This window comes from Thermobia domestica, chromosome 4 (genome assembly GCF_964235325.1).
Source record: "Thermobia domestica chromosome 4, izTheDome1.hap1.1, whole genome shotgun sequence".
Classification (NCBI taxonomy): Eukaryota; Metazoa; Arthropoda; class Insecta; order Zygentoma; family Lepismatidae; genus Thermobia; species Thermobia domestica.
In genome coordinates this window covers 291,297,801-291,324,451 of record NC_137457.1, presented here as the reverse complement: position 1 = coordinate 291,324,451, position 26,651 = coordinate 291,297,801, and the positions used below count along the sequence as shown (strand labels likewise).

The 26,651-nt window shown below is 35.5% G+C and overlaps 1 protein-coding gene across 1 annotated transcript in view; it reads left to right on the top strand.

The window, feature by feature from the left end:
• Positions 1–266: 266 nt before the first annotated feature.
• The window catches only part of Cul4 (cullin 4), a 67,724-nt gene continuing 41,339 nt past the window's right edge, over positions 267–26,651 (top strand). Inside the window, exons 1-2 of the mRNA XM_081756148.1 lie at positions 267–674; positions 19,154–19,327. Coding sequence (XP_081612274.1) covers positions 404–674; positions 19,154–19,327 — 445 coding nt within the window. The 5' untranslated portion in view covers positions 267–403. The remainder of the gene's footprint in view (positions 675–19,153; positions 19,328–26,651) is intronic.

Sequence of the window (26,651 nt, the reverse complement as noted above, 5' to 3'; positions counted from 1 at the left end):
ATGGGCTTAGAGGAGTAAATTCAAATCGTTCATGTACAAAATAATATAAAATATTATATTATTTTGTATAATATAAAATAACCATAATTTAAAACATCAACTAACCAAAATTAGAAATGTTAATTAAAGTTAAAGATATATGTTAATGCAGTTCTTTAAGACAATCGTAATATTACTAAGATTGATATGTTAATTTGTTGAAATGTTTATCTCGCAATGTGAAAAATATCGACACATGATATTTTCATGATAACATCTGAGTTGTCTCGTCATTTCTCGGAAAGAACGAGAGTAGTAGGTCCATTTCTGTGTATGGCAGAACGAAATGAAGAAATATAACCAAGAGTAATATTTTACAGTTTGGAACTTGTTTACTGTGGCTACGGCCGTGTCATGCACTCCTATGTCAAGCCTTACTAGAGTTCAAGTCCTAGAAGCCCAACAAGGGGAGGACTGTGCTATTAGTTTTAGAAGAAAAAGAAGTGCGAGTAGCGGTATAGCTGATTACAATTTTGCAAAGAAATTGAAGGAGGAAAATATGACTGATACTGCAAATCAAAAGCGTGCGAATTTTTCAGCACTTAACAGCCCAAATGGTGTAAATAGGACTTCAGCTACACTTGCTAATACGAAGCCTGGTGCAGCAAAGAAACTTGTCATCAAGAACTTCAAAGGTAATGGAAGTAGCATGTCCTGCAGTACGGTTAATGAGCCTTGGCTTGTGCTACGTAGCTAGGCATGTGTGATGCTTGGGTGAAAGTTCAATACTTGTGTTTAGTTATGTGGAATAGCAAAATAGTGCAGATATTAATGCTTTTATTATATTAGTCGGCGAGAAGTTACAATAATAATTGTCGGATATTTTCCCTTGCACTAAACTTGGAAGGACCGATACTCACCTGGCCATTATGATTTCGTTTGTATTGTTATATTTATAAAATTTACACCGGATTCAGTTCAAAACAGTCACATATGTTGAAAGTAACGTAACAATATATTAATTAGACAGGTCATTTAGCTTTATATTGCAATATTCGTAGAGGAAATTTAGTGCAAGTGGTATTCATAAATGATAAATGTTAGATTTATTATTATTACTAGTGAAACCGGTAAGTACATCATAGTGTATGGTATCTACAACGAAGTTAGTCAACAGAGATAATTATATGACTCAAAACGTATAGAGCATTGCTCTTGAGATTATATTTCTTAACCTTGTAAGAAATGATCTTTCTGTCATGACATACAAGGGGTTAGTTCTGTATCCGATGGACTAAAACTAGGCAAAAAACGAAATGTTTACAGAAAAAATGAGTTGGTACGGAAGGGTAAAACTAGAAATGCAGTGTGTGTAAATGTTGCCGGTGGGGAGGGGGGAAACTAGGTAAAAAAAAAACTTTGCCGATCTGTACAAACTGTGAAGGTAAGTACAAAGCTAAGCTTCTTGTGAATCACCTAATCTAAGTGTAACTACATTTAACAAAAAAGCATCAATATTTACACACAAAAATGCCCCCCTCAAAAGCAGAATTTATGCCATACTAGAAGGTGGAGTCTGGGATTTGGTGACATTTTCAAAAAGATACAAGTAGTATTGCTGGGTAAACTTTGAGTCATTCTGCCCCAACTCGACCAACTCACATTTTTATAAAATTTGTGGAGTTTATTCTAATCATAGGGTGTAATTACCATGGCAATTTGTAGTCCCGTGGTTCTCTTAGTTTTGAAATGATTTAGAGGTTAGAATTCACAGAAAGTGTCAATTCTGAGTTCATGTAGGTATCTTCAAATTGCTATAACTCTGGCCCTAATTGGCCTAAGCAGCCGAAATAAAGCTTATTGTGCAAAAATCTGAACAAACTTTAGAATTATATTCATAACAAGTCCCATACTATTGGACTTGCTATGGACTTGTCTGGAAAGATGTCCCCTTCAAAAATTCTTTTTTATGCTAGACTATACAACAGTGGTTCTCGAACTTGTTGTTACTGCGACCCACATTAAATAATAATAATAAGTATTTTGTGGCCCACCTACTTTTATTCAAATACACATTGACATTCTACTTAATGGTGGTGTATTTCAAAACATTTAAATTCCGTAAATCACTAAACTTCTCGCGACCCACCAAAATAACGGTCTGCTACCCACTAATGAGTCGCGACCCACACTTGGAAAAACATTGCTGTACAACATATTAAGAAATGTTAAGGTGGGGATGCCATTAGGAACGGGAGATATAAAATATGTAGCTACGTGAGGGTATAAATCCTTATGTATATTATACAGGGTGGTCTGTGTATGTGTAAACACTCAAAATAAACTTATAAGAATGAAATGCGACAACACTGAAAAGGTGGGGAGGAGCTTTACAATAAGGACTGTTTTTTTTTTTTTTTTTTTTTCTCCAAAAGTACAGTACGATCACCGATTTACAAGAGAATGGAAAAACATAAATTGATACATTCCATGCATAAAGCAACCTGATTATGGTGTAAATCAGCCATGAAGTAACTTTCAAAGTTGAAAGCAACTACAAAGGAAGGTTAATAAGTGCTCATTTGAAAACACACAACACACATGGCTGCAACTACTTAATACCCAAGATAACTTAATATGACTGACTCTCAATGATGCAAAACATGATAATACAATACAATCCAAAAGCATGAGTGGATGGCATGGCAAACCGATTCAAATTTACATAAACAAAAGCGATTTAAAATGTATCAATAACTTTTACCTTGCGTCAGTACTGTTTTGCAAGATGTGAAGCTTAATTTTTGTCTACGGTAAAGATGTCAAAGTTTCTAAGGAAGGTGTACAAATGAAGGTGAAGGGCCATTAGTATGTAGGAAGCTAAGTTTAGCCCTATTGGTATCTGAGTTATTTAAAACATCCAAGTTACCAGTAACCTTTGTACATGCATGAAACAAATTCAGTGGCATTTCTGAAGTATGATTCTTGCTGGTTTAAGAGATTCATTTCTTACGTATGGTAAAATTTGAGAACATTATATATATATATATATATATATAGTATTATGGTTAACTGGAATAATAAGGTGTACCTTTGGTGTACGTGGAATTTTGCGAATCTTTTCAAATCGGGATTCTTCTTTATATTCAACATTAGTTGTATAATGAAAATGACCTAATATAAGTTTTCTGAAATATCATTCAACCGACTGTCTGGGTGTCATTATCTGACATATGAATATCGCAGACTGGTACGGGCAGCAAGTTTCTTGATAGTACCTTCGATATAGTCACACGGAGCAGGACGCTTGGGCGCGGCCATTTAGGCGCAAAGCAGTTCACGATGAGCTGCTTCGGCGGGGTTGTTCGTTCTTAACTGGTCATTGAGAACTCTGTCATACTCTCATACACATTCCATATCCTCATTCGAAATAATGCTGTTCTTCTTATGCCGCCCAATCGTATCGTTCCTTTACGTTAGATATATTATAAAGGACAGAAATTTGTTTCGGGGTGTCACAGGCTGCTAACAGTAAATTTTATTTGGCCTATTCTTCCTATTTCAATGTATAGCTAGTGCCTATAAGTGCCTATTTTTATGAAATCTGAAATAACTTTTTATTAATGCAATAGAGCGTTAACTATCCGGCCTAATGGGCAGAGCAAATAACAAAAAGCATTCAATAAATACTTAAATAGTACTTCCTGAAACACCTGTAGCATTAAAAACGCCAATTTTTATTCCAAAACTAGTTCTTATTCGTTTCTTCTGACCTCTTGGTGCAGGCCAGTACTTAATAAACACTTCTTATGTTTTGTACCGCGCATTTTAATAATTTATTATAGAAAATGAAAATATGCACAGTATTGTATACATTTTAAGATAGATTGTCTGGCTCAAAATGTCAAGTACACAGTGCAGTATGAATATATAGTCACAACTTTAAAATAACTAAACATTAACGGAAAACGTACTTTATATATATATATATATATATATATATATATATATATATATATACACACACAAATTACATATGTTTGTTACATGTATCATTTATTAAAAGTATCACAGTTATCACATGATGACAAATAGTATATTGTCAGTGCAGGATTGCAGATTATCTGAGCAAGACAGTGTTTGTATGTGTTAAGTTGACAGTCAACATTTTCAGTCTGGGGCCTTCCAACATTAGATTCATATTTTGGTGAATAGTGTAAATACAGATAATATAGGTACCGCCTGCACCAGCCAGAATACAGTTTTTGGGTCATAAGTGGCAAAATTCGGATAATTATATTTTCAGTTCCGGATATTCATCTTTAAATGTTTGGTACAGTTCCGTAAGATTTCCTAAAACCATCCGATTCTGCTTATGAACCCTGGTTCCATTTTCCTTGACGAAAAGAAATTGTTCCTTCCCAGGCACAGACCGTGTTTTCTATCATCTTTGATGTAAAATGCTATCACAAGGTTTTCAGTGTGTTCATTTAGGGTGCGTACAAGTCTAGGATTAGAAGTTGAAAAAGATATAATTGTTTTGCTTTTTTCACTAAATATTTTGAGGCTCCAAATTCGTTCTCAGTCTTTCGAACGCTCTAGCCCTTCGCCAGACCTGTCAATATTTTATTTATTTTTTTATTTACAAACGTTCCAGATACAGCTGAATGTCAGTTTACATTGGAATATCTAACAAATCTAAGATATGATAACATACGACATTCGGCTGTGGATGACAATAGCAATAATAATAATAATATAACATGTAAGTGATAACAAGGAAAGTTGACAATAGCTGACTAAAGTTTATCAATGACGTTGTAGTGCGGAGTTATATGTTGCCTCAGAATTATAAGTCTATGGATGTATGTGACATTTCGTTGTATAGTTTAGGAAGCCTGTAGAACAAAGAACGTTGAACCATTGAAACTCTAGGTCCTACTGTATGAAAAAGGTATGTGTTACGTGTTTGAAGGGAATTCGGAAATACAATTCTAAGAGTAGCTTTTCGGACTTCAGTTGACCATGTGTGAGTTTATACAGATATTTGAGGTCACTGATTTTATGACGAGTGTCAAGTAGTTGAACAGTTGTTTGTGGCAGTTCATGTTTTGTCATCACATGTGTGCGAGATACTCTAAAGCGTACTATTGCAAGGAAGAAATTTAGGACTGAGTTTAGCCGGGATAGTTTTGTAGGTGCTGCCATTGTCCAGATAGGTGACCAATATTCCAATTTAGGAGAAATTATTGTCTTGTAGAACGTTGCTAAGGAAGAGATGTTCCGTATTTCTATTAATCTGTACAGAAGTCCTACAAGACGCATCGAATGCTTAGTGATAGTGTTTATATGTTATGTGTATATTTTAATCTTTTCACTGCTTCTAATGCAAATACGGAATTTATCTTTCATTTGGCTTACAATTTCGGATTACACGTTTGTTTCACTCTTTTTATTTTTATTCAAATGGATACATAGGTCTATATATTTTGAAATACCTTGGAAACTTGATCGAATTCTTCGTAGAATTTTTATTGCAAGACTCTCATTGTAATGCAACTAAATCAACATTTGGAGCTAAAAATGTGCCTGAATCCTCTTATGACAATGAAATGGAGGAGTTATGCAGTTTTGTGATTCCTTTATCTTTGGATGTAGTTGGTTCAGCCTTGTCAGGTTTTTCGTACATTCATAATATATTTTTTGGTCTGTAGTTATGTCACTGATCACACGAACCATCCACATTTGTATTTTACGTATTTTATATATATATATATATATATATATATATATATATATATACACATCTATTATATCCATCTGTGAAAGGATTACAGGAATGCAGCATCTTCTGAAATTCCATCTTGTGGGTAGTTTAGTCCAGTTACACCACTGTCTGCTAAAACTTCTTGTGTATTTTGCATCCAAACTGCCATTCAAACTTTGACAGCAATGCTTAACATACACCAGTTCCTATTTTGTCACTTATACCCTGTCAGGTTCAAAGTAATATTTCTGGGCTTGACGTGTGATTGGTCAACATAAGAATGTTTGCTGTTGGCCTGTTCATATTGTTAACTTATTGTGCGTGGCCATAACAATACAATGTTTATAGATAGCATGTTTTTCACTAATTAAGGTTCAGTTATTTGACCTTCAGTGATTTCATTATTCCATTGATGACATTATTTTGTTGCTTTAATGCATCATGTAACTGTAAATATTTTATGTCTCCCAATCCCAATACTGTCCCACATTGATATTTTAATGTTATATAATGTAGAAGAAGTGCGTCGGGACCGTAATAAGGCAAATTGTGGAGGCGTTAAAATATTAAATAATGCTTTTGATAAAGTGGATACTTTCAAATATTTAGGATCAATATTAACAGACGAAAATGATATTCACGAAGAAATTAAATGTCGATTAAAGCAGGGAATTCGTGTTACTATTCAGTTCAAAATCTCTTGTCGTCGCGAATTCTGTCGAGGAATTTGAAGCTTAAAATATATAAAACGATAATGATGCCTGTTGTTCTGTATGGTTGTGAAACATGGTCGCTTACTCTGAGGGAAGAACATAGACTGAAAGTATTTGAGAACAGGATCCTGAGAAGAATATTCGGACCCAAGAGGAACGAGAATGGGGAATGGCGGAAGCTTCATAACGAGGAACTACATAGTTTATACGGTTTACCCAACATTGTTAGGGTCGTCAAGTCTAGGTGGCTTAGGTGGGCAGGTCATGTAGCTAGAATGGAAGAAAGTAGAAACGCTTTCAAAGTCTTAACTGGTAGACCCATAGGGAAACGACCATTAGGAAGACCTAGGCGCAGATGGGAGGATAATATTAAGATGGATCTCGCAGAGATAGGAATACAAAGTAGAAACTGGATGCAATTAGCTAAGGATAGAAGTCAGTGGAGAGCTTTTGTGAACGCGGCACTGAACCTCCGGGTTCCATAGGCCATAGAGTGAGTGAGTTAGTTATAATGTAGAAGAAGAAAAAATATTTTTGAAAAGTTTTGAAGGTGACATGTTTTGAAATAATCAGGGTCAAACTTTGTCACGTCACCTTGGCTACAAATTCTGTCCAGACACAAGCTTGTTATGTATTATTGGAAAGCTCGTTTAATTCCTTGTTAAATAATCTTTAGTTGAGCTTGCTAGACCAATTAGGGACAGAGTTACAGCAATTTGAAGATAGCTACATGAGCTCAAAAGCGGCATTTTCTGCGAACTTTGACCTTGAATCGTGTCAAAACTAAAAGATATGTGAGACTACAAATTGCCATGGTAACTACATTCTATGATTAGAATTAACTTCCCGAATGTAAGAAAAATCTGATATAGTCTGGTTGAAAATGACACCCAAGTTTGTTGATTTGAAATGGAATGACTCCTTTACAAAACATGCTCCAGCTGAGCATTGATAAGTAGAACCACTTTAAAAAAAATAATTATATATATATATTAAATAAAGTTGGGTCGGGATAACTTATGGATTTGTTAATCGAGTGTAAGTTTTCGCGTGTAGCGGGAACTATTTTTTTTCTTCCTCCTTCGAATTGCCTTTAGTCTGTTAATAATAGTTGGCATTAATTCCGAATACGACTGAACATGTTGCAAAATTTTGTGTTTCGTTGGAAAGTAAGATTACTTCAATAATGTGTATGCATAAGTATTTTCTTAGTTATGAACTTAAGCAGTATTTTCTGCCGAGATTTTAAAATTCATTGTGCGATGAGAGTTTGTAATGTTGTGTACAAAGGAATTTACTGGATTAGTGACGTACCAAGGTATTACGTATAGCTTAGGTAATAGAATTGGATACCTCTACTGTATTTCTGATCAAATGTTAGTAGGACCTAACTAATACGGTGTCGATTTTTTCCTGATACCGTAACTGATAGTGAGTAAAACACATACAAGGGAGCTAAGATGATGTAACGCGCATTGAAGAACTGGTGTGATATCAAGTCTGTTGTTTCCTCAAGTTATAAATGTAATTCTTGCAAGATATTAATATTTGATTTTGTTTTCCTATAAAGCTAGGTGATCTTGACGGATGGAGCGCACTTTTCGTAGAATAAGTTTTCTCTAATGAGCCGGCATATATTGAACAGTGCTATTTCTGATTCTTAAAAGTACAACTTTCAAAGTATTGTTAATAATATTGTTCCCTTGTAGTAGTTTAAACGGGGATCACTGCGCTTGTTCTATCGATTGCATTAAAAATTTTAGGTAAAAGGAGGGGCTAAATAAGTAGATCAAGTTAAGTCATAAAGTTGTGCTTTGAAGTTTAGTGTTTGGCAAAGCGGAATTAAAACTACATAGATATGTGTTTGATGAAGTAATGAGTAATTTTCTGTATCTCTAAAATAGAAAGTATTTCACTATGTCCGGGAATTAAAAATGGTTCCTGGCTTCGTGTGAAACCTTTCTTATGGAAAAAAGTAATGAAATTCTCAATTCTCACACTTGTGGTGTACTTGGTTTCCTTAATATAAATAATAATAATAATATAAAAAGCCAAATTGACCCGCCCGTACTACCTGGAACGTGTAACAACAATACACGAGAACAATAAGCAAAAACTAACAAACCTCGTCTCTAGTAAATTACTTGATGGAGAATATGCACCAACATCTTTGGCATCTAAACAATTCCAAAGGATTTGATCCGTGAAATATCAACGGATTTTCTAGAGGCTGATTCTCCGGTGTCTCATATACACCATAAGATCTTTCACTGGAGAACCTGGAGAACCGTACTTCCTAGTTTACGACTCTCTCCTAGCACGTTGTTCAATGAGGATATAAACAGGAGGAAACAATGAAAGCAGTGGAAAGGAAAACATGTTGCGACAGACCTGAAACCGAGACCACCGACAAAAACTATATCGAATCATGTATATTTCCCAGATTGGCAACTGCACTAAGATTTTTATGCAATAAAGTTTTCGCACAGCGTTGAAACCCCGCAAAACTTCGGAAACGAACTACTGTTCAAGAGCTGTTATGCCCAATGAAAATTCAGGAGTTACATAATCATGACAAAAAGAAATTTAGAAGTACGAATCAAGGAATATCACAGAGATTCTAAAGCAGACTATCTAGTTTCACGCCTGCCATCATCATCATAGGTATTCTGCCATTATTGGCGAGTTAATTGCTGCAACTGAGAACCGTCTATGCTCCACGGTCTTCAGCTAACCTCTTCGTCTTCACTTACGATTTTTCTGTTTCGATACCTTCCATCAACTGTAGTTTCCTGTCGAGACATTTAAAAGGAACTCAACACAATATTGTTGATAAGACATTTTATTTGAAATCAAGAGAGAAGTGGAAAGATTTATTATCGAAAATTTCATCATTTTCGTAAAATATCCAAAGCTTAACATAGATTAGGGTTGGTTAAACAGGGAACAGGCGTCAGTAATTAAAAAAAAAAGTACATACAACATTGGTACCAAAACGAAAACATCAGCTTGAGCTGGCAACCTTCACTACGTGCAGAAAAGAATGTACAAATTGAGCCCGCCATTCTACAATGCACTTCACCACCATTTGGCGTGTGACTAGCAGCTAATATTCTCCGCACCGTTTTATCCCGATGAGTCCGTTTGATTTTTATTTTTCCCCATGTTCCTGTTGTATTGCCTTGTGTTTTTATCTCCATGAACAGGATTATTAGGGGAGAGCCGAAAGCTAGAAAATGCAAAGTATTTTCAAAAATCACAATTATAAGTGAGTAAAATGATTATTAAAATTCCCGAGCGTGTTAGGATATTGTCTTAAAAAAAATATTATTGTATCCTGTATTTAACTATTGATTTTTGCCAATTTTTATTCGATAATATATTTTTTTAAATATATAATAACATTTTGAAGTTGTAGATACAAAATCAGGTTTTTATGTATTACATCATTCTTCCGTGTCATCTTGGTGATTACTTGTAATAGGCATTTAGTGAATTTACTCGTTTGGTCACATTGGAAGATTATGTGCTTTAAATTTCCCAATCCCTCCTTACACCAATAGCCGGGAATGTCTGCTACGTATTTTGTAAATACTTGTACCGGTGATAATTTCGTACAAAGATAATAGTATGATCTGGTTACTTTTCCAACTTCTTATTTTCTCACATGGTTTTACATTCGTTGTTTATATATATATCCTAATAGAAATTCCCCAAACCGTAGTCTGCTTGTAGTTTGGTTTGTTATATTAGTGTCGATTTTGTTTCAAATATATATAAGAAAAAAGTTAACGGGTGGGATTTTTGTGTTAGTGGGAATGCCTTCTGAGGCTTCTAGTCGAGATTCTTCAACATGTTGATTTGTGTCTTGGTATGAGTAAATTTGATATTGAAAATGATTTTCCCTCATTTGTGTGATTAATCTCTTAATCCATTTGATCCCACAAAGAAAGAAAAAAAGAAGGTTGTTGGATTTGGTCAAAATTTCGTAGTCTTCGTCGTGCGGATCTCTTATTACTCTGGAATGTGAAATTTTGTTGTATGATTCTGCATCACGTGACGGTTCTCATGAGATCAGTGGGACTTAGTGATAGCAAATAAACAAGAATGGTAAAGATCTAGAAAATCTAATCTAACGGAACCTTAAAAGGGGAAAAATAAAAAAAATGGGTGGGTATATATGTTTTTATTTTGAAGTAAACATGTGGTTCGGATTCCACGTTAATCAGTAGGTCCACGTCTCATATATCCTCGCTGCTGAACAGGACGTTAAACATAATCATCAACCATCATGAACTTAACCCTCGTAGCACCAAGAGGGGGGAGGTGCACACGCACCCCAGCTTCAATTTTTTATGCACTTTTCCCGTATTTTTTGTGCATTAATTTATACAGTGCAAGCGCCTAAACACAATAAAAATGGGTAAAATATATTAAATAAATTTATCTGTTAATTTGAAACGTAATTATAAAGTATAAGCACAGTGTTACATAAGTATTAAATTATTTCCATATGGGATGCACTTGCATCCCTCCTTGGTGCTTAATGTAACTTGCTAAGCTTGGTGCTACAAGGGTTAAACAAGATTCACTCTAATATACGTGTTATTTTGGTAAAATTACAAAGAATTATAGTCGAGAATGGTTGTTATCAATCGAATGTCACCTATCATAGTAGATTGAGATTAATGGAATCTCAAAATGGAGCGATTTTTGCTAGAAGACAATGTGTTATTTGCCTTCAGAAGTGAAGCAGTGGTCATGTCATATCGTCCTGTTGCTCTGTACACTGACCAACTATTGACAACCGCCATATCTAGTGCTCTGATAACGAGTATCGGGAAGAGTAACATCATTCTAAACATCCCAGTACGTCAGACTTCAACCACATCCATTTCATCATTATCACCTTCATCCTCATCTATAAAATCGACTTTATGAGGTTGTAAAATAACTTCTGCATCACTAAAACTAGTGTTGCCAACACTTAACGAAAAAAAGTGGCTAAAATCAATATCTAAAAATGGCCAGAAATGGCTAGGAAGAAAAGCAAGCTTCCGCGCTGAGACAAACCTAAACAAATTCGGTTCCTGCAATAACATAAAATTAAAATAAAACTTCCGTAATATTTATTTCTCTTACCACCATCTGCTTTTTCAGGTTGAGGCGAAGCATTTTTCTGTCTTAATTCCTTCTACCGAGTTGCTTTTGTTTCAACTGATGGCAAAACTGTGGCTGAAATTTCTTATAGAAAATAACATTTTCGTACACGGTGCAACCCAAATCTCTTTCTTAAGATTGAAGAAAGGTTTTCGTTTTTAATCCGCTCCTGACTTCTGTTTTAATCGCTAAAGAAACTAATTCTGAAAATGGACTCTCCCCTCCAGCATCTGTGTGCTGATTTACTTCTTGCAAAAATTCTTCAGTTGAAGACTTATTCTTCTATTTCATGAAATGGATGTTTGCCACTGATAATATCTTAAAATCACAAAATGAAAACTAAAGCTAAGTCAGTAAGATTGTTTCAGTGGTTTTAAATCCTCATTGACATTCTGAGGGATGTGTATATTATCAGGAAGTCTATTCTAACGAGTTTTGCTAAAACTTACACGTCTTTCCCGAAGATTTCCGTATTGATGACTTATAGGTTTTGAGCTCATTCTCTACTATGCAAACAAGATATGGGGAGGGATCAGTATGACGATAATCTAACTTTCACAGGGCGAGTTCTAGCATATTTAGCACGTAGAGAACGAATCAAACTTAAGAAAATAATAAAATGACCCAGAGAATATATATATAAAAAAGTGGCTAAACCCAGAAAATGGCTAAAAGCAAAAGGCATATGGCTAGAAAAGCAAATAGTGTCTTTTTCGAAAATTTGTTGCTAGCCAAGTTCTCAAAAAGGCCAGATCTAGCCACAAAGTGGCTAAATTGGCAACCTTGACTAAGACGTTCGTCGTCACTCAGTTCTCGCCATATTTCCTGAATCTGTGCTACAGTGCACGACTGTATATTTTTGGCCATCGCTTACACATTTATAGTGCATAGAAAAGTATTACTCTGTATAACACACACGTCAAACAATGCACTCTGAACACACTTTATAAGAACTATTGACTTAGCGAAAACGATCACTGTTACCAGGTCAGACATTGTAAAGTCCCAGCGATCTCATATGAGACCACCGTTGTTGTAACGTGAAAATAGGTGTTGTAAGTTTTTCTTTTGTTAGAAGTGAGATTTCCGTATTGATTCTACATGTCTAAGAAAGAATTTTAGAATCATTGGCCGTTATTTCACCAAACAAAACTAGACTCAAAATAAATAAAACAAAACTCTCTCGCAGCTCAGAAAAAAGGTACTTATAATTGTTAAAAACATACGTATCTAATCACGCAAAAGTGCCACCTTTCTGTAAAAACCTAAAGTATAGTACCATATATTTTCAAACAAATCATTACTGCTTCGAAGGTTTGCATATTTTAGTGCAGAGGGGTTATTAAGTGATGTCATATGAGATCGCTGGGACCAAGTGGATTAATAGTTATTTGTATCCAGGTGTTTTTTTTTTTTTTTCCTTGTTTGTTCCAACTTGTTACTGAGACTGCAGGACAATCACAGTTTAATATAGTGATCGTGATCGTTATTGACTTTGTGGCTGCTTGCTGACTGAATGAGTGGTCAGTGAGTTCCTACAATTTCCTTTTTGCAGCAACTTGTATTTGAGTGAGTGAATTGGAAAATATTAATGAGAGTCTTAAAATAATTGGAATAAAATAAAGCGATCGAGGCCTTAAACTGTATCTGAGTGATAATTGAATGTTAGAATAGAATAGAAGAAGAGAGCAGGAGTTTGATATTGATGTTGCCTTTCAATATTATTCGACATAGAAAAAGTTCTCATGAGCATAAGTTTCATCACATAGAATCCAAGTAGCATTTCCATTTTCGCACATCGCTGAGCAATTTTTCAACAACACAAAATATATTATCTGCTTGCATAAGTTAATGGATGCATATTTATTAATAGAAAAAAGAAAGTGCTCCTTCCTTGCATTTCGAACTGAGAATCGGCACAACAGACAGTTTTGAGGCCATCTCTGAGTCCTTCCTTAATGCACCTCTTTGTAACTTTACTGCACACTAAAACATAACTATAGGTTCTCTCCATCCCTAAACACCCATATGCTTCTGTAGGAAACCTTTGTAGAGAATATAAGGATTAATTCTCACTTTATCATAGTTCACAGTGACCTTGAAAGTTGAAGAATGTCATGTACAGGGTGTCTATCTGTCACGAAAGTCATGAAATCAGAAAACGGTCATAAAAGTCAAGAAAACGTCACGAAATTTAGCTTTAGAGTCACAATTTTTTTGATCTGTACGAATATAAGTACAAACTGGAAATTTTTATTGTATAAAACCTCAAAATTCATCACCAAAAATGTCTATTGTCGGCTTTTGACGCCAGCAAATCGCAAGCAAAGCACGCTGCATGAAAATCCAGCCTAATTCACATTGAAATTCGCTCTTGAGGCTGTCCTTCAGCTGGCATCATTGAGCAGTGGCGATGCAAATCACATCGCCGAAACCACCTACGCATTTAACCAGTTTATTCAACTGTGAGAAGATACCAACCTTTTATCACTCCAAGGAACAGCCTTTGAAAGTAGAGATAAGATAAAAATAAGTGCTGAAGAATATTGGTACTGTTATTAGTCTTTGAATGATAACGAAATTTTATGGTTGGGTAAAGAAAAGGCCACAAAAAAGTCACGAAATTTCATTTTGGAATTTTAGTAGATATCCTGATGGAAAATCTACTGCTTCAAAATAAGCTATATTTCACGGAAGAGTCATACAGTCAGATATCACGAAAGTATTCCGTGTGTTCCTATTACTCAGGCGATGTTAAGCAATACAGTTCTTTACAGAAGATATGAAGAACACCTCAAAGAATCAATGTAGAGTCATATTTTTCTTTCAATTTAACATCTCATTATTATACCCGTTGGGCTGATGGAGATAGATGCCGATTAAATAATTGGTGGAATGAGAATGTGACAGGAAACGGAAAACGAAATCTTTGAGTTTTACGTCCCACGGTTATGCCGCGGAAATGGCAGGAAACGGAAGAACCTCCAGAAAACCCACAGACATGACAATGCAGATTCAAAAAGATGATAAAAAGACTGTAAAATGATAACAAAGATTTGACTTTGATGATGATGATTTCGCTTTGAAAGAAGAACAAAGTAATTTTAAAGTTTTGATGCTATTGAAGATGAAAATAAGTTTGTTAATTGTAGATGATGAAAGAGATAGGCTAAATTATGGTACATCTTTAATTATTCATGTTTATGAGTATTTAGAATGCTCAGATATTACGTTAGTGTATAATTACTGTTTGGTACTAACGTTTTGTTATATTTACAGTAAGAAAATAAACTTTATACTATATCATTGAAATAATAAAAAGGTGAGCGTTAGACGGCTGTAGGAATGGTGGAGGCCAATTAAGGGAGAAAAAAAATCAACCCCATAAATGATAGTGTCACAGGTCAGGGAAATTTACTTATTTAGTGACGGAAAGTCAAGGAAATCAATATAAGAATTTCAGTATGAACCATGTTTATAAAAACTATGTTTGTTAATGAAGTAAGCAGCGAATCATACAGAAAGTTCTTGTTTACCAGAAATGTGCGTCATACCTGAAAGAAGTTGTTTACTTCTGTGGTTGTGGTAATTCTAAAAGGTCAAAACATAAACGTACTCTCATTGAAAATGATATAGTGCAGACTATTATGTTAGCTTATAAGAATAAACGTGATGCTGACAACTGTGTATTAGCTTCAGGTTGATTTCTTTAATGCTACTTATATTCTATATCCGCAGTCGACATTTCGCAGCCAACAAGAGGCCTGTTAATGTCATTTAAATACCTCGCTTAAATGCACGTGTAGCTAAGTTTCTCTGTTGACACACCATATTTATGGATTTTGCGTCTGAGGTTCAGAGAATGATTAATATTGCTTTTCGCTTTGTTTATAGTTCAACAGAGACCTATGTTTTACTTACAACAGTTGATAGAAACCCATTGTGTAGAGTCATATTGTTGGTAAATGTATTCAGTTTTTTTTCTATTTTTCACTGGCAATGCTGTGCCCATTTGATACAGATATTTTTTGAAAGTGTCTTTCTATACGAATTAATCGAGTTAATGCCCCAACTTTTCTTTGGTTTAATGTCCAATGATAATGCTTTTTAAGCTAAAGGAGACTGATAATAAAACTGAATGATTGTGAAATTAAATTTCTGGACTTCCCAACCGAGTAAGGAACCTGGGACCATGCACACCACAGGAACATACACTAGCCACTAGACCAGCGGGGAAGTCTTTAACGTCCTGCGATTATGCATTAAGGCTAAATAACGAAGATGGTGATGGTGAGATGGATGATAACAGTGGAATGACGAAAGTGAGGGAAACGGGAGAATCTCGAGAAAATCCACACTCACACGGTGTTTGTCCACAACAAAACCTATTTGGCGGAAGCTGAGGTTGAACCAGAACTCCACGCGTCAGAGTTGAGCCCTCTGTCACTGAGCCCCCGCGGCTTCAGATTGATTTGTTTATTATAAAATCTTACTGCTAGAACGCATCCTTTAACGAATTTCTTCAAATTGCTTGAACGTCTCATAGCGAATTTTTTTGTTTTATCATCAATAGATTGGAAATAATAACTTTCAATGTGGATTTCAGCTTGAGGAATAGAAATAAGCCTATAAGCGCCAAATTAGGCGGAAAGGATGATTAGGGTACAACAATTGTATTGTTCTTGACCAAAAACTCCCTGATAAAGAGCGCCGAATGAGTAGGAACATTATCATGGTGGAACGTCTATGTTCTGTTTTTCGAAGTTTCCTATCTCTTACTCATAGCCTCCGTCAAGCGCCTTATCTCTTCTAAATAATACTCTTTGTTGATGGTTTGATCACGTGGTATGTATTCATAATGAACAACAACAGAAAAATCAAAGAAAACAATAGGAATCATTTTAATCTTTGAGTGGCTTTGACGTGCTTCTTTAGGTCTCGGCGAAGATTTTCCCACTCATTAGGGCGAGTGTATTTTTTTTCTCTCCAACATCATAGCAATGGAGCCAAGCTACGTTACTTGTTACGTTTTTGAAGAATTTTCTTCGTTTACATGATTTAATGGATGTTCAGTGATTACCACATGTTCAATAGATGTTAAGTGATTGCCACACACATTTCTTTTTGTTCATTTGCTAGCAACTGTAACAAATTTTTCATCAACACGATACATGTTCAGTTTTTCAACAAAGATTACAAGATAGTATGGTTTACTGATTTCTGCCTTATCAGCTATTTTGCCGATGGACAGACTACGATTTTTCCGTATATCATGTACTTTCTGAACGTGAACGTCATCACATGATGTTGGTGAGTGTCCGGGTTTTGTCTCGTCTTCGATGTATGTTCTTCCTGCTTTAAAACACTTAAACCATTCATAATAGTGGGTTCAGCTTATGTTTTTCCCCGTATAATTTCTGTAACAGTTTCAAAGTTTCTGTCAGCGTCTTGCCCAATTTGAAACAAAATTTGATCCACACATGTTGCTCTTCCAAAATCTTTATTTTCTACAAAAATAGCCACAAGTACGGAACGCAGCTTCACTCCAGCGTTTGCAGTGTGACAGTGACAGAAAGCTGAATGAAGAAGTTAACATTAAAATGTTCGGGAAGAATTACACTATATGGCGCTGGCAAGCAAGTAAATGATAGTTTCTTTGATAGTTTTTTTTTTTTTTTTTTTTTTTTTGAATTTTGAAAGTTCGGCTTCTTTTTGGGCAAGACCTCGTATGTTTGATCACAATCATATCTCCTTCTACTCGAAGTTCGTGATCAGTTTTATAATGCAGTGATGAATTTAAACTGACTAGGCTAGAATCGAAAACGTCAATGTCACCAACAGTCATCTGTGTGAAATTCCATAATGTAATCTTTATTGTGAATCACTGATTCTACCAGTCTCTTCGTAACTCCCTCTTTCATACTTCATCTCTTATGCCGTCTATTGGAAGAAAGCCAATCTGCCAATGTCGGACCCTCTTTTCAACTCCGAACCAAAATAATAAATCCATATTTTTGAATCTTGTTGTTCCAAAGATTCTGCTTAAAATGAAAGAAACAATGTAGGAAAGACGAAATTGATGTCCTGATATAGGTGTGAGAGCTGTTTGGATACATCAGTGATTTAATTTGGGTAGATGGGTTATTTGATGATTTGTGATCAAGAGGACGGTTAAGTAGAATCACGAGTTTTTCGCAATGCGCGATAAAACGAAATGCGCCAGAATTAAGTAATTTTCAGTTTCTTGACGTTTTATGATATTCTATGTGTTTTCATTGGTTTCCGTTGTGCGATAAAACGCGAAATTGGCAGTTTTGCGCGAAATTTCTAACAATACGCGATATAACGCGAAATTTAAAAAAATACATTTTCAAGACTTTAAAAACGCTAGTTTTCCGCTGACAGAACGATAGAACGTGACATCAACGGTGCATTTTGGGCGATTCAAACACGGCTACAGGGAACATGTTGCGCGTTAGCTATCACCATCGCAAGTGGATGGGGAGTTCCGAAGTGATGATTGATTGAAGTTTGTTTACGTATGTATGTGTTCCAATTGTGTGTGTGCGTTTTTTTTTTTGTTTTTTTTTCAAGTATGGACTGGTGATAAGTGACAAACGTACAAAATGAAAGAATAAAATGTGGAAATATATAACATGCTTATGTTTAATGCTGAAATGTAACTTGTGCCTATGTGTTTTCAGGAAACAGCAAAACTTTCCTACTCATAGTAAGTTTAGTTACTGATTTTCCTTCAGTTTGATTTTAAAAAGATATAATTTTCTATAAGTGATTGACAATGTCAAGTGAAATATCCAGTATATTTTGTTTTTAGGTAATTAATGGTTTATTTTTATAGTGATCTTTGAATAAAAGAAACAATTGTAAAAATGTCAGGGAATTTTTTCCACAAGAGCTGCAATATGCGAAACTTTATTTGGAAAATGCCACAAAACGCGAAATATGAAAAACGAAACGCGAAATTTTCAAATTCATAGTACGAAAAACTCGTGCCCCTACCGATGAGGATGAAGTATTGTCAAAGGAGAAAGGAAATCCTTTTAATTAGTTAGGAATGCTCTTAAAATGAAATTTTATTTTAATGTTGCTGGAAATTTATTTAAATTAATAACTTTTGGTAATTAAAGGCAAAACTTCATGGTTCTTGTTGTATAAGAAGCTGTCTAGTGGGGAAGTATCGGGATCCCTAAGATATTAGAGCTTGAGATACTGAAACATGGACGCAGCGTCAAGAGAGTACATAGTGCAAAAGCAATCGAGAACCTGTTGGTCAAAACATGTACGTTGTAAGAAAATTGTTTTGCTTTTCTTACTTTTTGTTCATCAACGAGATAGGTCAGATTATTGAAAATAAAGTTGTTTAAAAGTTAATTCAGTTAGTTCTGAAATGAAAGTGTGTTCTGCAAAACACCAGAACAAAAAGAAAGAAAAAAAATGTATATTCGGTTTATTTTTATTTTGTGTATACTAGAAGATAATAATCTATTTTTTCTCTTTCTTTTCTTTTCTTCAGAGAAACCAAAACTTCCTGAGAACTATCAAGAAAAGACATGGGAGAAGTTGAAGGAGGCGGTTGTAGCAATCCAGACGTCAAAATCGATTAGGTATAGTCTTGAGGAATTGTATCAAGCCGTGGAAAATATGTGCAATCACAAAATGGCGTCACATTTATATATTAATTTGTCAGGTAAGTTGTTTGATGGATTTCACTGTAGATAAATTCAAACCTTCAAAAAGCAATTGTTTTGTTTGCACGTACGTTAAGTTCTGATTCCTGAAGATTCCGTGAACTTCCCAAGTCTTATGCATAGTATTCATCGTGGACGGTGAGTCAAATGGTACTTCCATATTTCATGACCAATGAAAATTCTGGTGTTTGTATGCCGCATGTGCCTGCAGCTGCGACAAGTTGAACAGACAGAGAAGTAAGACAAAGTCAAACAGAAATTCAAAATAACTATTTGAAAAGATCTCTGTTATAGGATTTATGAGAGACTCGGAACGTACTCGGTATGGCGTCGACCTGCTAACTGGGCGGCTCCGAGTTCTATCCCCTGTGCGAGCGTGAAATTTTTTTCGTTATACCCTTGTTCTGATGTAGCTCTGAGACTAGCCTAACCTCTTTAAAATGGCTGTCTGGGTCAGAAATGCGAACCAGAGCATGCTACTGACTTCATCATCTCCATGAGTACCGAAGTCAAGAGGAGGGTTCATACTGACCTTGACAGTCAGGGAAATTCTTCAAAATATGCCGAAAGTCGGGAAATATTTCACATTCCACAATTTCCCCTCCATAAAGCTGCCCACACAATATGTAATATCTTTAAAATGGCCAGCTGGGGAAGAAATGCAGGCTGGAGCATGACACTGACTACATCTCGTTCATGAGTGCCGAAGTCAAGAAGAGGGTCCATATTGACCTTGAGAGTGAGGGGAAATGCTTTAAAATATACCGAAAGTCAGGGAAATCTTTTATATTTCACATTTATTTTTTCTTAAGCTGCCCACAGAAGAAAACCTCAATCAAGGCACTAGGAAAAAAAAAAGTCTTTAGAAATAAAGAAGCTTGAGCAACGCCGAAATGTGTTAAAAGCTTTGAAAGAATAACAATAAATTAAATAAAAGATTCAAATGCTACAGAAAAAGAAAAGTTATGTTTCTTGTTTTAGATAACCATAGAGGCTAAATTATGAAATAAAACGAAATCCTTCGGTTTTACATCACTTGGTTATTCCGTGTAGGGTAAAGAAAATGGTGATGATGAGAATGAATGAAATGGTGGAGTAAAGAAAGTGGAAGAAAACGGAATAACCCCGAGAACCTCACTCTCCTACATGGTATATGTCCACCATAAGGCCCACTTAGCGCAAGCGGGGATCGGACCATGATTCGATACATCAGACGTGAACGTTGTACCACTTAACCACCGTGACTCCGACTAAATTATGATATATTTACTTGTTTACGAGTATTCAGAATGCCGACATATTAAAGATATCGTTAGTGTATAATTTTTGTTTGGTGCTAGTGTTTTATTGTATTCCAAGTATAGGAAGCTTGACTCATAACAAATATTCTCAGTAAGAAAGTAAATCTATAAAAGAGAAAAAGGGGAACTTGGGTGGTCATCGGGATAGTGGAGGCCAATTAAAAAGTGATATTTTTCTAAACCTAATCATAATTGATCGCGGTGTCACGGATTAGGGCTTTTTTTTGAGACATGACGAGGGACAACCTCAGCAATACCCTGGAAGTTTGCTTTTAAAAAAATAAATAAGAAAATAAAAGATTGAGAGCTGGTTATGCATGCAACAGGTGCAAGAGCAAAATGTAGTAATCGGCTTCATTATTGTTTTAAAAACTATCAGTCTCTATCCAAGAGAGATGGACAAACACCGTGTTCGTGGGTTTTCTCGGGGTTCTCCCGTTTCCTCCCACTTTCTTCATTTCACTCATCATCACCGTCTCCTTTAACCTAACTGGCATAACCGTGGGACGTAAAACTTAAAAGATTTTTTTCTCTATCCAAGAGATTACAGCAAGGTCGGGCGTGAAGCGGTGGCGTGATAAAACTAATTTGTAACATTGATAGGAATCAACAAGCTTTGTAAATGCAAACACTTCTCTCCGTTCCGTGCAATTCTTTTGAAATACAGTATATTTACCAATTTGTTCAATTTTTTTATGAACGCCCCCCATTAGTTGTTATTGCAAATTTGTACAATCACGGGATATATACATAACTCCTTTTAAACGTTTGAACATGGCTGTGTAGTCGGTGGTGAAAGTTTGAACATTTAATGACCCGTTTTGTTCTTCAGAGAGAAATCTTTTGGTTGGTACGTTGAATCTTACCTTGTATTGGCCTTCGAACCGTACACAACTTGAATACAGATGAGCACAAGTAAAGTTGACATCCTATTTAATGAGAAACAACCTCACAGGTTTGCCCATTTATGAATTATACGCAATGTCCTTGGTGATTATGTGACTGGAACTTGAATTGTGTTGCGCTAGTATTTCTTTAATACTTAATGTGTTTTCCAAACGATTTCTTGACAATAGGATATTGAAAGCAAAATTCAGCAATATTCTTAGCATATAGCAGGGAGAAACAAAGTCAAAAAATGACAAATATACATATTACAGTGCAGCCCACTTATAACGAACTCGGAAATAGCGAATTATTGGATATTACGAACATAAATGAAATCCCCTTCACACCACCTATTTAAAACATGAAAGAAATGACCATATATTACGAACAATATTTTCCGTAAAGACCGCTTAAAGCGAGCTAAGTTTTCAAAACGGAGTCATGTTTTGTTTTCTTTTGCTCGTGCATGACTCTGGTACCGCAAAACTGGGTTTCATAGCTATTGTCACTGTGCAAGCCAAGCATAACTCACTCCTCTCTTTCCCACTCGAATGACAGCAGAAATCGCCCCGGGTGCAGATATTTTTGCCAACGCGCGTCCACCAAAGTTCAAGGTCTATGTTAAAAGTAGATCTCTGTTTTCACTGGAGCTCATTGTGTTAGACACGGAGAGAAAGTGAGGTGCGTTTTACGGTAGCTGTAAGGCAGGAATACATGGCAAGTTGAGTTTTTTTTAACTCGTGTTTGTGAACTGCAGTATGTGCGATAGGCTAGATACCAACCCAATTAATTAAATTATCTACAGATTTTATGCTATACTGTTTTATGTTCTATTTTAAACGTATTTGCTTGTTATCTAATCCTTTTTTTTTTTTTTCATAATTCGGGAAAGTACATGAGTTTATTTATAACGAAGTTCGGATATAAAGAACTCACTGTGTTGGTCCCTTGAAATTCGTTATAAGTGGGCTGAACTGTATATGAGTGAATGTAAATTGTCATGCGTAGTTTCCAAGAAAATCAGGAAAAACTATTTTTCATAAACTTAAAAATTGATATTGTACAGTAACCCGCTATCTATTACGATAAAACTAGTACTTAAGTTCTTCATTAATAATATAATATTGCTCAAGGGTAAAACATACATTAATCTACAGGCCACCACCAGTTAAACAAATTGACATATTTGTGACTAAATTCGTATGCGTAGTTTTCGACAAAAATAATAAAAGCTAGTTTTTACGGCTGTAAAAAAAAGATTGTCGTTCGTTCTCAATATAATAATTCTGGTTGGACATGTAGGCAGGTTATACTGTATATGTAAAACAAATGCACTATTAACTGACAGATTGTATCTGTTGTTATTTGTCGTCTTCTGGCGGTGACTCTCATATTCCTAACTATGTGAAACACATAGCTCCAATAGTGACGCACCTACAAACTCTTAGCAAGCTCAATTTCTTAAGGGGAGGGGCAGAAATGAATACTGCAGATCCAGTGGCGTAGAAATCATTTACAACCACAAAACTATATTTTTTACTTATATTTGTCCTGAGAGAAATATTCGGACGCAAGAGAAACGGCAAGGGGGAATGGCGGAAACATCAAAACGAACTGCATAATTTATGCGGTTTACCAAACATTGTTAGGGTCATCAAATCTAGGACGCTCAGGTGGGCTGGTCTTGTAGCCAGAATGGAAGAATGTAGGAACACTTTCAAAGTTCTGACTTAAATGCAGTCGGAAAACGTCCATTAGGAAGACCTAGGCGCAGATGGAAGGACAATATTGTAATTATCTTATAGGTAGAGGCTAAATAACGGTCCGGGCTAGTCTTTTTCCCCTTCACTAATTTATTATAAAATTTGTTAAATACAAATGACTTTGATTACAAAGAGTAAGATAGTGTCTATCTTGGTATTGACCAAATGAGAGGAAATAGGTGTTTTGCACGGTGCCCCTTCTCTCAAGGCAGTCTCTAAAGCACATACTGGTTCTGGTGAGCCTTGAAGGATAGCTCCCTCAGCCCAAGGTAGCTTCGCGAGGCTTGGTTGTAGCAAGGATCCCTAGTCCAATGCGACCTCGGGTAAGGATAGGTGTACCCCTAGTCCAATGCGACTTCAGGGCAGGTGTTGGTTAGTTGATCAGTTGGTCGACTGATGCCGGGTCCCTCGGTGGTCGAGCTTTTATCTGTCCTCTTCGGGTCCTTCCGTGAGGCCCGTCTTCTTTCGGCGTTCCTCGGTGTCTTTCGTGTCGGCCTCTTGTCTGCTACGCTGTTCACAATCAATTCCATGTGTTGTGTTGACATGTGCTTTTGTTATGATGTGGGAATCCGTACAATATTAAGACGGATCTCGCAGAAATAGTAATACAAAGTAGAAACTGGATCCAGTTGGCTAAGGACAAAAGTCGATGGAGAGCTTTTGTGAACGCGGCATTTTAACTTACGGGTTCCATAGGCCAGAGAGATACAGTATATATTATTATTTATGCCATCTGTAACAGAGCTGTAGTTCCTTTTACAAATGATATAGTGATGAATATATATACACAATATACAAATGTAAGGCTACGAAGGTTCATCAGCGTACAGTTGAAAAACAAATACAGTGGTACATAATTAAATTGAACTGCGTACTTTAGTTTCTTATGGGATATGTTTAGTGCATCTAGCAAGAAGCGTTTATTTTAATTTAATTTGGCACATAAAATTGCAAGGATTTCATATCTACTTATAGCCAATTTGAAAGTTCTCTGCAACATTCTGTTTTGGAAGGAACACACACACACACACAAAAAAAAAAAAAAAAAAAAATTATTAGGCAGTGGGCCTTTCCCTACTTACACTAATGCACATACTGCTTGTAAACTTTCAAAACTAAGTAAACTTCCTTGCATTACTGCTAGCTTACTTGCTACCACATCTGCCAGGCAAGCAGATCAGCTTCGGGTCTCTGCCAGTCCTACTATCAGCGTTCAATATGATATTCAACATCTTTCTGGTATAGTTTCATATTTAGGTTAAAATATTCAGAAAGAATATAATTTTTTATATACAGGGTGTTTCAAAACAACACCGACGTTTGGGAGGTGATTCCTGACACCAAGATAAGACAAAAAGTATAGACCATCCTGGGTGCACAAATGCTTCCTTTCGGAGGTATAAGCTGCCGTAAACATGAAAAATTAACTTTAAATGTCCATAGCTCCAAAACTATGGGACCTACCGTAGTCGGGTCAAGACTTCACTTAGGAACTAATATGTACTCTATCCAAAAATACATGTTTCAGGACTTAAGGTACTCAAGCAATTTTTATAGCGGGAGTTTGGCTACGGTTATATAATTTGAAGTACTCTCCAACTGTCTCTATAAATATTGTTTCGGAAGTACAACAGGATTCTGAAAGATAGATATTTCCTAAGTGAAGTCTTGACCCGACTACGGTAAGTCCCATAGTTTTGTCTATGGACTTTTAAAGTAAGTTTTTCATGTTTTCGGCAGCCTATAACTCCGAAAGGAAGCATTTGTGCACCCAGGTTGGTCTATACTTTTTGTCTTATCTTGGTGTCAGGAATCACCTCCCAAACGTTGTCGGTGTTGTTTTAAAACACCCTGTATTGTCGAGATCTTCTGGTTCTATGATCTGAACTACATAATTGGTGTTTAACAAAAGAAACAACTCGTAAATTCAGATATCACTGCTTATTGAAATTTTAACAGATTTCAATAGTTGTGATATTTGTTCTCACAGGAGATAAAACACTATTTACTATATAATCATATGATAGGATGGAGAAACAGTGTTTACACTTAACGGTGAATGGCAATTTCCAAACTTCATGGAACACTAAACTTAGTGAATGAGGCTTTGGAGAGACCAGTCACTATGAGAATGATTGTGAATTGATAATCACATTAAAGCCTGCGCGGACTTAGTTCAATGATTTGAGCGTTACAGAGTAAGTCTTTTTCATAATATTTTCTTACTTAGACACTTTTAAATAATTTTCAAGATAAATTCAAGATTATTTTTTTTATTATTTGTCTCGAATGCTAACTTAGTTTAATATTTAATCAAAAATTTACTTACGTAGTGATTTAAAATTGTTTAATGAAATATTGTTTCTTAGCAGTTCTGATTTAATAAGTACTTTTTTTTTTAATCCGTTAACCTTTAGACGCTCGCCCAAAATTTAGACTTTCACGGTAGGGGTTCTGGTGACCTCCCTAATTATCACAGAGTCATTATTCATAAACGAAAGCTTATAGACTACAGACACCAACGTGGTAACATTGGTGATGCAATTCCCATCGTATTCTTAGAAGAAAATGAAGCAAAGAATAAAAAAAAATAAAAAAGTGAAAAAATCGACTTTACGGAGATAAAAATTCAGAACAAAATTCCTATAAAAAGGCCATGTCATTTACGAAGGGCAATTGCAGACCTTCACGTTGTCAACCTTGGTGACTTCCCTAATTATCACAGTCATGGGCGGCGATTAGGGGGGGGTAAAGGGGGCAGTTGCCCTCCCACTTTTCTGAAGTGACCCATTGATGTATATAGTTTCATTTGGAAATGTGAAGTTATTGTATATATTACTGGTTCATAGAAAAGAAAGATGCCATATATTTGCCGTTGCGAGAGTACGTATTGGTTATTTCTCTTCTCGTGGTGTTAAGAATGCTACAGGAATTGAGTTTTAATGGCCACGGTAAATGGTCCAAAATTTAACCTATTGGAGCGCAATAATTGCAGCGTACTTTCATTTCTTACTAACAATGTTATTCAACCGCTTTGAAACTAATTGAGATAACATTTCGTCAAAAAAAGTCTTTCAGAAGTTATTCTTTAATTGCATAAAAATTGACAGTTCCTAAAATGTATTCTCTTTTTCCTAATACGTAGTAAAGAATATTGAATAAAAACAGAGTAATAAGAAACAACTTCTACCTTTTCCATTGTTTTGCAGTATAATATACGAGTGAAGTGGTGTGTTTAGGGGTGTACGAATGTATATATAATTAAATTTAGTGAATTCAACATAATTCTGGGTTTCAGAATTATTTCGTATAACTGGAGTGATTCTAAGTATTGTTGAGTTTAGATGTATTCCAAGAAAGTGAAAACTGCA